This window comes from Tamandua tetradactyla, chromosome 12, assembly GCF_023851605.1.
Source record: "Tamandua tetradactyla isolate mTamTet1 chromosome 12, mTamTet1.pri, whole genome shotgun sequence".
NCBI classification, from domain to species: Eukaryota; Metazoa; Chordata; class Mammalia; order Pilosa; family Myrmecophagidae; genus Tamandua; species Tamandua tetradactyla.
Window position 1 is genome coordinate 68,388,542 of NC_135338.1, and position 13,667 is coordinate 68,402,208.

The 13,667-nt window shown below is 39.9% G+C and overlaps 1 protein-coding gene across 4 annotated transcripts in view; it reads left to right on the top strand.

Moving 5' to 3' along the window:
* Nucleotides 1–7,152: 7,152 nt before the first annotated feature.
* NPTN (neuroplastin) overlaps nt 7,153–13,667 on the top strand; it is a 104,924-nt gene continuing 98,409 nt past the window's right edge. For all 4 annotated transcript variants that reach the window (XM_077123843.1, XM_077123844.1, XM_077123842.1 and 1 more), the window contains exon 1: nt 7,153–7,390. In XM_077123843.1, the coding sequence (XP_076979958.1) occupies nt 7,300–7,390 (91 nt within the window). In that variant the 5' untranslated portion in view covers nt 7,153–7,299. The remainder of the gene's footprint in view (nt 7,391–13,667) is intronic.

Sequence of the window (13,667 nt, forward strand, 5' to 3'; positions counted from 1 at the left end):
CAGCCATCCTCAACAAATTCACTTCGGAGTTCAAAGGACTGGGTTCAAATTCTGGCTTTTTAACCTGCCAGGTGGGGACCCTGAACTACTCATTCTCCTCTTTTAGCCTCAGTTACCTTGTTTTATGAAATAGAGTTGTTGCAATAACCAAATGAAATAATCACATAATCGGTGCTTTGAATAGTGGAAATTCTTGTAACCCATAAAATGTGGTAAAATATAAAAGTTTGTTATAATGAGCTCACGTTTTGTGTGGAGAGACTGGATGTGAATTAATCCATCCTGCAAAGCTTGGTAAGTTTTCAGTGGTACTGAGAGGAGCCTTATGGGTATATGGAGAAGGAAGGAAGCATAAAGACCAGTCATGCAGCCTTGGCAATGGCTAGAGAGTCACGTTGTAATGAGGAAGAGCTGGTCCTCCTTACCATCCAGTCACAACAATTTCTGTTCTCTGTGCTTCATTCACTTGGGTAAAGCAGTCAACACACAGTGACCTTGTGAGGGCTCCTGTCCCTTTATGCTCAAACCAAAGGGACATGTGACCCTTCCCTTAATTCCGTACAGCACAGCTAAGCCTTGAGGGGACAGTTGAACAAGATGTTATTAATAGAAGGAAATGGTGGTGGAGAGTACCACATGATTAGGCTCATGGAGCATGGCTTACTCACTTTTCTTCAATATATGGTCCCTATGGGGAGATTACCTTCATTGCCATCCAAGGAAGTTCTGAACCAGATTTTGTTAAAGGAAGCTACAGATTTCCTTATAGGTGATCAAAATTTCAAATCCTTAGTGTGCTTCTCAACACATTGCCTGATCTGGCCTCAACACATCTCATTCAGCCTCAGCATCCATTCCCACCCTCTCCCCCTTACTCTCCCAGCTCCAGGCAAATTGGGCTTCTCTGTAGACCCCGACAAGCACATTTACACTTCACACTTGCAATTCTACCTGCCTGGAAGAGCTCTTTCCTGACTAGGTCTGCCCCCATCTTTGCCTGTGTTCTAGTTTGCTAGCTGCTGGAATTCAGTATAACAGAAACAGAATGGCTTTTAAAAGGGGAAATTAATAAGTTGCTATTTCACAGTTCTAAGGCCATGGAAGTGTCCAAATTAAAGCAAGTCTATAAAAGTGTCCAAATTAAGGCACCAACAAGAGGTTACCTTCACTCAAAAAAAGGCTGATGAAATTCAGGGTTTCTCTCTCTTAACTGGAAGGGCACATGGCAAACATGGTGACATCTGCTAGCTTTCTCTCCAGGCTTCTTTCATGAAGCTCTCTTGAGGGTGTTTTCCTTCTTCATCTCCAAAGGTCTCTGGCTGCGTGGGCTCTGGTAGTTCTTGTGGTTATCTCATTGTTCTGAAGCTTTCTCCAAAATGCTTCCTCTTTTAAAGGATTCCAGTAAACAAATCAAGACCCACTTGGAATGGGTAGAGTCACGTCCCCCTCTAAATCAAGGTCAGTACTCACAATTGGGTGAGTCATATCTCCATGGAGATAATCTAGTCAAAAGATTGCAACCTACATTATTGAAACTTGCTCCCATAAGATTGGATCAGGATTAAAACATGGCTTTTCTGGGGTACAAAATCCTATTAAACCGGCACAGCTTGCTTAAGTCTTATGCATCCTTCAGAGCGCAGTTCTCTGTCCCTTCATTCAGAAGCCGAACTCTTTTAGGTTTAAATCACATCACATCACCTCACCTCACCTCACCTCATCTCACCTCACCACATAACACATAACACATAACATACCATCCAATTTATCTACTTTTAGCACATGTTGAAACTGTCATTAATAAAGAATTGCATCATTATTGTTCAATGTCTGTCTTCTCCACCACAATTTAAGGTCTGTGGGAACAGATCACATCTGCTTTGTTCATAATTAAATGACCATATCTTTGCACACAAGAGGCACTCAAAATCTGTGGAATGAATGAGGAATGAGTGAATGGTGAATAGTTGGCTTCCCAGAACAAGTGGGATTAGGGCTGGGCCTTGAGGCAGAATTGGACTCCGTTGTCATAGTGGTAGAGTGGAAGCAACACTGAAGGAAGACTTGGGAGACTAAGGTTATGATTCCCACTATGGGACTCATCCATTCACTCCATCTCTATTCCACAAATGTCCACTGCATGCCAGGCCCTGTGTTACGCACTGGGAATATAGTGGTGAACAAGTTGGTCATGATTTCCTCCCTCCTTGAGGTCTAGAAGAGGACCCAGATGCAAATCAAAATAAATATAAAATCCCAAAAATGCTGTGAAAAAGAAGTACATAGAGCAATTGGTATATATAATAGGAAGTTTTGACTGAGTTATGGAGCCCAGAAGAGACTTCCCTGAGAACAGGATGATTATTTATTTATTTATTTATTTATTTTTTTATTGAGGTATAATTTACATACCATAAAAGACATAGATCTTAAATGTTCAGTTTGATGAGTTTTGGCAAGTATATACACCAGTGTAACCATCACACAGACTAAAATATAGAATATTTCTGTCACTCCAGAAGGATCCCTTTTGCCCCTTTCCAGTCAATTTTCTCCCCATTGATTTGATTTCCATCACTAAAGATTAGTTTTGCCTATTCTAGAACTTTATATAAATAGATTCATACTTTATATACTCTTTTTTCTGCCTCACTTCTTCTGCTCAGCGTTCTGGTGGAGATTCATCCATGTCGTTGCATTTATAAGTAGTTCATCTTTTTAAATTACCAAGTAGCATTCCATTGTATAAATATATCACAGTTTTTCCATTCACCTGTTAATGGATATTTGCATTGTTTTCTGTTTTGACTATTATGAATAAAGCAGTAAGAGCATTCTTGTACAAATCATTGAGTGAACATATGTTTTCATTTCTCTTGGGCACTGGGGATACAAGGGTAGAATTCCTGGGTCATTGGTTAGATGTATATTCAACTATAAGAAACTGACAAACAGTTCTTCAGAGTAGCTTTATCATTTTTATACACCTGTCAGCAGTATATCAGAGTTCCAGTCACTTCACATTATCACCAACATTTGGTATTGTCATTCTTTTTAATTTTATCAAATTAAATGCCTGTGGGTGAAATGATATCTCATTGTGATTTTAATTTGTATTTTAAAGAGGGATGATTTAATTCTGACATCTGAAGGATGAGAAGACCAGGTGAAGACGATAGGATGTTAAGCATTCTGGACAAAGAGAAGAGAATGTGCAAAGAAGGTAAGAAGTAATGGAGCAATCACAACAGACTGAAAAGGAGAGTCATCCACATTAAGGTTGGTGAGGGAATCAGTGAGAAGCACCAAACCATTCACCTTTGTGTGGATCTGGGCAATGGAAACACCAGTAGTAACCATTGTGAACTGAGGAGAGAGCCAGACCAAAATCATAATCATAATCATAATTATAAATAATAACAATATCCTGGGCTACATAGCCCCCAGGAGATTTAATTATCCTAGGAAGTGGGGAGGGAGGCTCATAATCATCAAAATTGAATTTCTTGTCATCTTAGTCAAAAGGAGCTCAAAATAGATTAAATCTGAGTTAGAGAAATAAAAGCAATGAGGCATTTCTTACATGCTTACCACATAAGAAAGTAAGAGTGCTGGGCAGTGTTGAGTAACCATCTGAGGTTTGAGATCATGAATTTAAAATTATAAGCCATTCAGCCTGCTTGTATGATTTTTTTCCGGCAACATTTAGCTGCTCAGGTGCAGGCATGCATTCTTTTTTCAGACTGTAGTCTCAGCCAGGTTGTGGTTTATTCAGGAAAGGACGGCAGAGATTGAGGTGGGAAAGGAAATGATTGTAACGATGAATCATGCACTATAAGACCAGGAGGGAAACAGAAAAACAGATAATGAGAAATTGATGGGATTAATGGATTGAAGATTTCAATGAGGTTGGAAATTTCAGCCGATGGGGTCCTGATGCAAGGACCTGAAAGAACAGGAAGTGGAAGATGGAGAGTGAGGTATTATATTTTCACATTTCAAGGACAGAAAGTTTTTTTTTTTGTTTGTTTTTTGTTTTTTGGTGATTCAAATGTTGAAGGGTGCAACCTTGTAAGTGGTGGCTCAGTTGAGGAGAAGGTTATTGGAAATGAGAAGGCCAAGGGATTGAGAGTCCAGAATACTGAATAGGTCATCAACATGGATGTTGAATTCATGTGTTGAGTTCAAGGATGGTGCTAAGGAGTTGGGAGAGGCAGGGAAACAATTATAGTGGCTGGGAAGCCAGAAGATGACAAAAATCAAGATGGTTTGGATGGTATATCTGAAGGACAAGAGCTTCAAAGAAGCAGGAATCTTTGCAGGAGACAGGGGGAAACATCAGGAAGTTCAAGGCCAACTCTACTGACACTATTATCATTTTGACTGATGTCCTTCCAATGGCTTGATGAACCACATCAAACCAACCTTGAATACTTTCCACTGGGAATGCGCTATTAAAGACCTTCCCACCAGGGGGCAGTATCACTGCTGGAAACCAGACCTCTAAGCAGTCCCAAGAGGCCAGGAAAGTGGGTGAGGCCTGAGCACTGAGGACCCCTAGGGCTTCTCTGAGGTATTACAAAGAGTTCAGCCATCTAGCATGGCTGCACTTAACTTGTAGAGAAATTTTTAAATGTATGTAATTTTTAAAAATCCAAATTCCTTTAAAGAAATTATTGAATTACTGCAAGATTTTAGTCAATCATGTATTTTCTCAACAAAAGGGAACTAAAAGTACAGCTGCTATTATGTGAGATATATTTCCATGGGTAAAACATAAAGTCTTCCTGTAACTGCAAGTTTCAGGGTTGACTGATGACACCTGGCTTAAAAATATTCCTTCTAAATCTATTTTTAGAAGAAGACTGAGCTAGTTGTATGAATACAGGGCTGGAGTTAGAACTACAACAGCAGCAGCAATAATATAGTATTTATCATCATCATCATCATCATCATCATCATCAATAACAACATTTGAACAATTACTATGCACCAGAAACTGTTCCAAACATTGTATATAAACTTACTCATTTATTCCATTTTTAATCCTATGACGTAGGTACTATTATTAGCCCATTCGATAGATGAGTAAATTAGGTCCAGAGGTATTGGGTTATTTGCTCAAGATCACAAAGCATTGGTGGCATTGGCTTGACTGCTATCTTTCCTCTAACCAGAATTGTTCAGGTTATGAAATAAGAACAAACACCCCTAAATCTTAGTAGCTTATCATGACACATGCTACCTGCTCAGCATGAGCTGGTACGGGGGCTCAGCTCATTATGCTAACTCAGAGACCCAGGCTGACATAAACTTCATTTTTTTTTTTTTTGACAGAAGCTTCATTTTGATACATACTTTCACCATCATGACCATTGATTACCAAGCAGTCAAAAGAGCATGCTGCAGCGACTGCACTGGAAATGAAATACTCCTGCTTATAAGGGTCACTTCTCACATTTCACTGATTGAAGCAAGTCACATGCCACTCCCAACTTTAAGGCGGCAGAGAAATACAATCCTACCATGAGCTTAGAAGGAGGAACCAGACAATTTGGCATTAATGATTACCACAAACACTCTGAGATTCTGAGCAGACCATGTCCTCTCTCAACTCCAATGTTCTTACCGACAAATTAAGCATAATTATCACTGCTTTGCTTATCCCTACACTTGTTGTAAGGATCAAATAAGGATGTTTCTATGGTTATTATGAAGCAGAATGGTTGCATCCAACCAAAACTTCTGTCAGATGAAAATCTTGGTCCCACCGAGGCAGCCCTGAAACCCCTCTTACTGGGGTATCTGTAGCACACCTTTGTCCAGACAGAAATACATGCCAACTTTTTTTGCCATTGAGTGTTTTGAAGAATATATAGTTTTCACTTCAATCAACAACACATCATTGTAGTTTCCGGCTCTTGCTACAAAGCTGCCACTGCCAGCTGTCCAGTTCCTGTTGAAAGCTGAGACCACTTTTGCCTGAGAGAGACTGCATGGGTGGGGTGAGCACTCCTTCCTCCAGGTTCTCCAAGCTCTTTCACAGAATCAAGTCAGATCACTAGGGCTGCTTACTTGGCTCCTCATAGTCTTCACTCCTTAGACACTCCCTAGTATGCCTGCTGAGTCAGGGATGAGCTACGCCACAGAAACTCCCTTGCCAACTAAGGGTTGACAGCGCTGAGGGTAGAACAAGAAATAACCACATGAAGAACATTTTCCAAACTATGGAGCAAAGAGTAGTGACTGCATTGGCAATCAACTTCCAGAATGCTTTGCTGGCTCCTTTCCAATGGGTCGTTTTGCTGAATACTGCTGTCATTTCCCCTTCCCGCACTCCTTTGATAGACTAGGCTGTGAACTGAGGGCAGGGACCATCTTTTCATTTGCGTTCCACCCAATAAACGTCCTTTGCATTAAAATGCTTCTGAAGATCCTTTACATAAGTTGATGTATGATAACTTCCTTGTAGAATTTAGTGTCTAAGGACGTGCAATTAGGCGAGTTGAACTGTCAAGGCGTCGGACCCTGAGATTATTTAAAGCTAAAATAAGGCCAAAATGGAGGAGCAAAGGGGAGGAGCAGAAAATGAGGACGTTTCAGGCAGAAGATGTGAAGGCAGTTAGTACAAGGTAATAACAGGCACAGGGAGTGCATCACTCTGCCTGAAGGGGAAAAATATGAGATGAGAAAGGGAGGTTGGGGCCAGATGCTCGTAGGGGCCTGTGGCCAGAAATAGTAAGGGACAATGAGAGGAAGGCATAAAAGAGGCGGCGGTGTATCAAATTTTGCAGCCAAGTGCTCTAACAAAAGGAAGGCAGGATGTGTGGAGGAAATATATCATGTTCCCAAAGCTTTGTTTTATTTATGTGCGATCCCGTTTCACAGAGGGGTAAACTGAACGCAAACTTATCCGCTCCCCGGTGTCAATGAGAGCCGGCGCCACCAGCCTCCCCCCATCACGTGGCCAGAAGCACCTTTGACACGTGACTTACCTCAGGCTAGGCCAATCAGCCTCTGCAGAGGCGGGGACGCGATGTCCCAGTGTTAGTCTAGGCCGTCTCATCTCGCGAGCCTTGGCGCCGTCGCTCTACATCCGCCCACGGCCCGGCACGAAGGTCTCGCGAGGCTTGGGCGCTGCGGCGGTAGGAGGAGGACGGGGAAGGACGGAGCCCAGCCACCTCTGCCTCCCTCGCTCACTCTCTCGCGCACTCGCCCGCCCCCTCCCTCCCTCCCCTCCCCTCCCCGGCCCAGGCTCCGGCCCGGACCCATTCGCTCTTTGGTCTTCTGCTAGGGAGGATGTCGGGCTCTTCGCCCTCCAGTGCCCTGGCCCTCTCGCTGTTGCTGGTGTCTGGCTCCCTCCTCCCAGGGCCAGGCGCCGCTCAGAATGGTGAGCTGGGCGCCGGGGGCGGGCCGGGCGGGGGCTGATGGGCGCCGGCGGCCGGAGAGGAGCCGATCCGGGATCCGCGAAAGTGCTGGAACGAGGGCAAGGGGGTGGAGTGGGGGGCGGTCGGAGCCTTAGGGACTGCGGGTCGGAGAAGAGGAGATGACGGTCGGGGTGTTGAAGAGGCACGGGTGTGTGGACAGGAGGCTCCTGTCCGAGAGGAGGGGGCGGCCGATGTGAGCCTAGTTGCTGACTTAGAGGCTCTCCGTCGTGGGGCTCCGCGTTCTGGGTCGGGAAAAGGACCCGGAAGAAGCCTGTGAGGAGCCGGAGTAGTGGGGGCGAATGAGGATGGGGCACAGCTTCTAAAGAAGGCTTCAGAATATAGGCGTTTGTATTTTAGGTGACGAAGGATGGGGTGGGCTCTCGGTCCGGCTCGCCTAGGGATCTACTGGGGCTCCGCTCCGTAAGACTGGTGACATCTTAAAAATAAAGGAGGAATTAGGGGAAGGGAGTTCTGAAGAATACCGGTGGGGAGCAGAGTACTTGAGCCCTAAGGAGGGAGTAGAGATTCGGGGACCTTGGATGTGGGGGCGGAGGGAAAGTGGGTGGAAAGCTAAGGGAATGGGTTGACTGCAGTAGGGAACCTGGAAAGAGCAGCCGTGGTTCTAAACGAGATGGGTGGGGGAGGGCTGGGTTTGCTAAGGAGGGTGGAGTGCTGGGCATTCTAGGGTAGTGGTTGGGAGAGCAAAAAGGGGTTTCTAAATAAGGAGAGGAAAAATGAGCAGAGGATGGGGAGAAAGGGTTGAAACTGAAGAAGGGGGGAATATTTATTAGAGAGCTAGGGGTGCCTGGTTACAGAAATGGGGCGGGGGAGAGAAAAAAAAAATAGGGGAAGGGAGTAAAATCCAGGAAGCTGGGGGTGTAATGTTAAGTTTGCAGGGTGGAGAATAACATTAGGGAAGGGAGGAGTTGGGTTGTGGCAACTGCTGTGTGATATTGGTTGGGCCCTTGGGAAGGCAGGGCCTCATAGCTGCAACTGCAGTAGTGGGATTGAAAGCAGTAACTGGAAGGGAGCTGGAGGAAGTGGGTTTTTAAGATCTACAAGGTTCAGGACAGAAGATATTATTTCTGAGGAACATGAAAGTAGTCCCTGAGATGTTTGTAGGATACGGTGGAAACAAGAGGATTGGTTTTGAAGTCTGAAGCCTCTTGGAGAAGATGGAGAAATGGTGGCGAATCATGATGGTGGGGGATGTAGACAAAACAGATTCTGCTTGAAGGCGTGTGTTAAAATTCAGCTGCGGAGTTAATCTTTCAGAGATGGGACAGAAGCATCAGGAACTTGTTTCTGCTCTTGTGGAAACAGTTTTTAAACTAAGATGTTATGAAAATATTTTTTTGCGAAAGAATGTATTAGAAGTCAATACTGCAGAGTGAACCATACATTTTTGCTAATCCTTCAATGTTTATTGTTTGCTAGAACAATTTAAAGTTACTATGTTAGAATAGCTGAAATTTAAATGACATTTTCTTTAAAAAGTCAGTGATAGAGCTTTTGGAGTTGAGTATTCTAAGAAGAAATTGGGCTTAAAGTGCTGGATTACGATGAAAATAAATCAATAAGGGATTGGAAAGGCATCTTTTGGTTAAATATAGATTTATTTACCGAACTCTACCGAATTGTACCAAATAGAACTCAGCAAATCTTATGTATGCTTCATGGCCTTGGATTATCACTGCAGGGGTCAGGAAGGAAACATTTTTCTGTCTGTTGCATTGCATATGCTAAGTATATTGGATAGTTTTCCTGATTTCCTCCATAGAGTTAGTCTGATTTGTCCTGTCAGTTTTAGTCTGTGTTAACAATATAACTTAAAGAAACCTAAAACTAATTTTACCTATTTGATTTGTGGAATGGCATGCTTTCATTTTGCACAATAGGTGTGAGTTCTTATCGTAACGTGTTAATCTCTGTGTTGGCATGGTCTTTTTCAAAGATTTGTAATACGGGGAAATTGTAGTTTCTTAGCAACAAAAGCAAGGTTTTTGGATGGGCCTACAAAGACTTTTTTGGCTGTTCTCAGTGATATGTGTTCTAAATAAAGTACAGTAACAGCCTTTTCCCTGATATGAACTTGAATTCAATCACGTGATGAAGTGAAGCTGCGCTGGTAGTTGACCCAAATGAATGTCAGTTAATTCGAGAAAGAAATGGCAACTTTTTGAGTTTAAGTTCATGTAGGTAAGAATACTGTTTTATAGCTTTCTTTTATAAGAGTCAAGCTTTCAGCTGATAATGGTCCTGCATTTTCTTATAGTGCTTCAGAAATGGATACCATGCTCTGTTTGTCACTGAAATGTTAGAAATGTTAGATTATCTATTTAAAGTGATCATTTGAAAAATAATTTAAGTGTTTCTGGATTGGGTATGTAGTAGTTTAGATTGAATATAGATTTCTTTCAAAAGGCCTTTGTTTCAGTATTCCTAAAATGAAGAATTTGGACTAGATGGCTTTCGAGATCCTTTCTAGCTCCCAAGTTCTGAGTCTGTGACCCATTACAATAAGGATTCAGAACTGTCCTTTGGATAGATTTGTTTCTCATCCAAAATTTAGACTTGAGACCACAGTTTCAAGTAAAGTCCTTATTGAAGGTGTTGATTTTTGTATGTATCAACAAAAATGTACTTCATTTTAAAGGAAGAAACCTGTCCTAAAAAATAACCTTCCTGACAAGATCGTCACATATTTTAGACTAAAACTGAATGTGCGTAAACCAAGAATATTATGGTGATCAAGAGCACAGGTTTGGACTCTGCTTGACCTGGGTTTGTGTCCCAACTTTTCTTACTCTGTAGCTGAGTGATCTTGAGTAAGGCACTTAATATCTCCAAGCCTCAGTTTTCTCATCTGTAAGATGGGATTTATAATAAATGCCAATTCCCTAGGGATGATATGAGGATTAAATGATATAATGGCCATAAAGCATTTACATTTTTGCTTAGCATATTGTGAATCTTTTTAAATTTTAGGCTGTTACTATTATTATCCCTCAAGTAGTGTTCTTGATTATGTATTTTTCTTCCTGTATATATTGAACACTTAATTGTTAATGCTGCTTACTGTCATCTTGAATAAAAGTAGAGGTCGTTCAAAGGCTCATATAGAGATTTGTGTTTTTGCCTATGCAACTTTATTAGAAAAGTGCCCAGCTGTACTATCTCTGCAAGTGCAAGTTTTGGGGGAATGTTAATATTTCCATTTCACTGTCTGAGATTTCATGGCTTTCTTTTTCTTTAATTGAACCAGTTATCCTTTCATAAGGGTCAGATATCACCTTTTCATAGAATTTGTCATGAATAAGAGAAACAGTGTAGTGCCTGGCACACAGTGGGAGTGTTACAAATGTGAGCTGAATGAACAGATGTGGAGTGAAGTGTAAAAATATGGTAATTTAGTCGTACTGAAATTACAAAATTGAATAATTAACATTGTTCAGTGGGGGAAAATAAGTCTAATGAATTTTCTTATTAACAAACTAAATTTTAAGAAACTGTTTTATTTGGGTAATAGTAGATAGTTGTAAACATTGTGCTTTGTAATAATGTCAGCATTTGCAGTCAATGATTCATGGATCTTTTTTTCTGTCAAGTGTTTGTTTCAGTGGTTTGACAATTTTCTCTCCCTGGGTACATTTTTAGAGATGTATTTGCTGTTGATTGTGCATGTCTTCTTTGGGTGAATTGAAATGGGCAATAGAACATAGATCTTCTCAGTGGCAGCTGTGTCACAAATGACATCCCAAAGATCAAGCAACAGGTTTTGATATAATTAATTCAAATAAGATAAAAATGACCAGAAAAAAAGTTTGCTTGGAATAAAGATTTCATAAAGAGATCATAAACTTTCAGTTCTTCAGGCAACTGACCAGAATGTTGCTATTCATATAAAGGAGCAGCCAGACATGAGAGATTGATCAGTAGTCTTGGGGGGAAAAGGCCCTGTGACTACCTCAGGACCTGTTTCTGGTCTTTTAGTCTTTTTTTTTCTAGTAAGTTACTGGATCCAAATTAGAAAGAGATACGGGTGGATTTTTGTGTTGCCAGACATAATAGAGCTTAACTTATGAATATATTAAGGTTTAAAAAACAAGGAAATAAAAACCCTTAAATATAAATGTGGTTAACATTACAAGCATTTGCCATAAAGTAAGATTAAAGTTCATTACGAGCCAGATTTTGCATGTCTTGAAGGAATCACTTAGTTATTTCCCATTAATATGATTTCGATGTGATGCATTTTCACTTGTGGAATATATTTTTAGAATTAATAAAAGGTACCATGTTATTGTGTTTATTTTTATTTTTGAAAATAAAAAGTAATTATTTAAGTGGGACTTCAAAGATGACCAGATCTGACTGGAAAAAGTGCTGTTAATTTGGACACTATTTTTTATTTAATTAGTTTGAAGCGGCACTTATTTTTTTAAAGTAAGGTGCTTTATATGTAAAATCTGAAACTTTGCTACATCTACGTAAAACTTTTTAAAAACAGACAATTTGGGAAGGAGATATAAAGTATTAATATTTATAAAAGTGAATTATATAGAAATGTAATGATTGTTGAATATTTCATACATGAGGTGGTCAATAAAAGTTTGAGTTAATTATATGCAAAGAAATTTTAGAAGAAATTGAATTTTGTGAAAATTGTTCTGATGCATTCTATTCAATTTATTGCCTACAGTGAGACACATTCTGTACAGAATCAGAAGTAGAGAATGAAGCTATAAAAGAAAGGGAGAGACAGAAGAAAGGCTGCAGTAGTACAAGGAGAAAACAGGATGCAAGAATGAGGAATGAATCTTCGTTTGAGGAGCATCTGGAAAAATAGAATCTGTCAGAAATAATAAATAGACCAGGGACCTCTAAAGTAAATTCACAAATCAAAATTAAAGTAATGGTACAAAATCACCTCCTGTGAAATAATTGGTTTGGCTTTCTGTGTGCCTCTTTAACCAAAACATAACTTCCTTTTAACATTTACCATGAATCTTTTAAAAATGCCATTGATGATATGGAGTTTAATTTTAAGTACCTCAGATAATGCGTTTTTAACATGTTTGTGAGGTTTTTGTGTTTTTTGTTTCTGCAGAATTCCTAATTTTAGCTGGTAGGAATTAGTTTCGCAAAGTCAGGTAATCTCACAAGTGAAATTAGTTGGATATAAACTGTTACATTTTGTGGTTTATCTATACAAATAAACTCACCTAATTTAAAGTGAAATATTGCAGCGATTCTGTGTAAAAGCATTACGGTGGTATTAATGTCTAAATTTAAAAAGTTGAGTACACAAAAGTAAATACATACAAAAGTAAAATGTATGGTTTTCAAGAGTTTATTTTATATTTAGGAGGAGGGAAGTCAAAGATTTGTACGTAATTCCAATTTAGTATGTTACTTGAAATTGAAAGTAGGCTTAACTTTTTTTTGGTTTGCATTTGTGTATATACAAAGATATGCATTTATTAATCACACCTAATTTATTTGAGGTTATTTTGACCTGATTGCTCAGAACTTTTAATTTGACCTGTGTGTGTGTGTGTGTGTGTGTGTGTGTGTGTGGAAGTGGGATTTACTAAATATTTCAAGAATTTTATAAGTATTTGTACACACATTAAGTTAGTGTGATTCATAATTAAGGTTTCTAAGACACCTGCTGAATGGTGTGGGTTGTGGGTCGCTCCCCCACCCCCCACCCTCGCCCTGCCTGTGTGTTTGAAGCTAAAAAGAGTCTTATCTGCTCATTAAATGCGATATAGTCAGCTCTGATGGAAACTTCTTGTGTTATATTTTTTGTTCTGAAAAGTGTTAAATGGTATTGCTTTGCATTTTTAAAAACAGTCTGGAATGTTTTAAGACTGGCTAGCTTTTTTACCAAATAATCTTAATTAGTGGCGCATTATGGTATACTTTTTGATATTTTCCAGAAGAACATCAATTTGGATATGCTTCACTTCTTTTTGTTTTATTTTGATTTGTATCATTGTTATACTCAAATGTTGCTTCAAATTGACTGGACAATGGAGTATAAATGAGATGATATAAAATAACTGTGAAAATGTCAGGGTTCTATATATTATATAAGAGTCTATTATTGGAGAATATTAATTTAAGTCCCATTTTGCACCAGTAGTTTTAATTAGATCCAAATGGATGCTTACATTCTAAAAGTGATGAATATAACATGCGTTTGAAAATGTGAAGTCTTTTTTTGGTAGAACG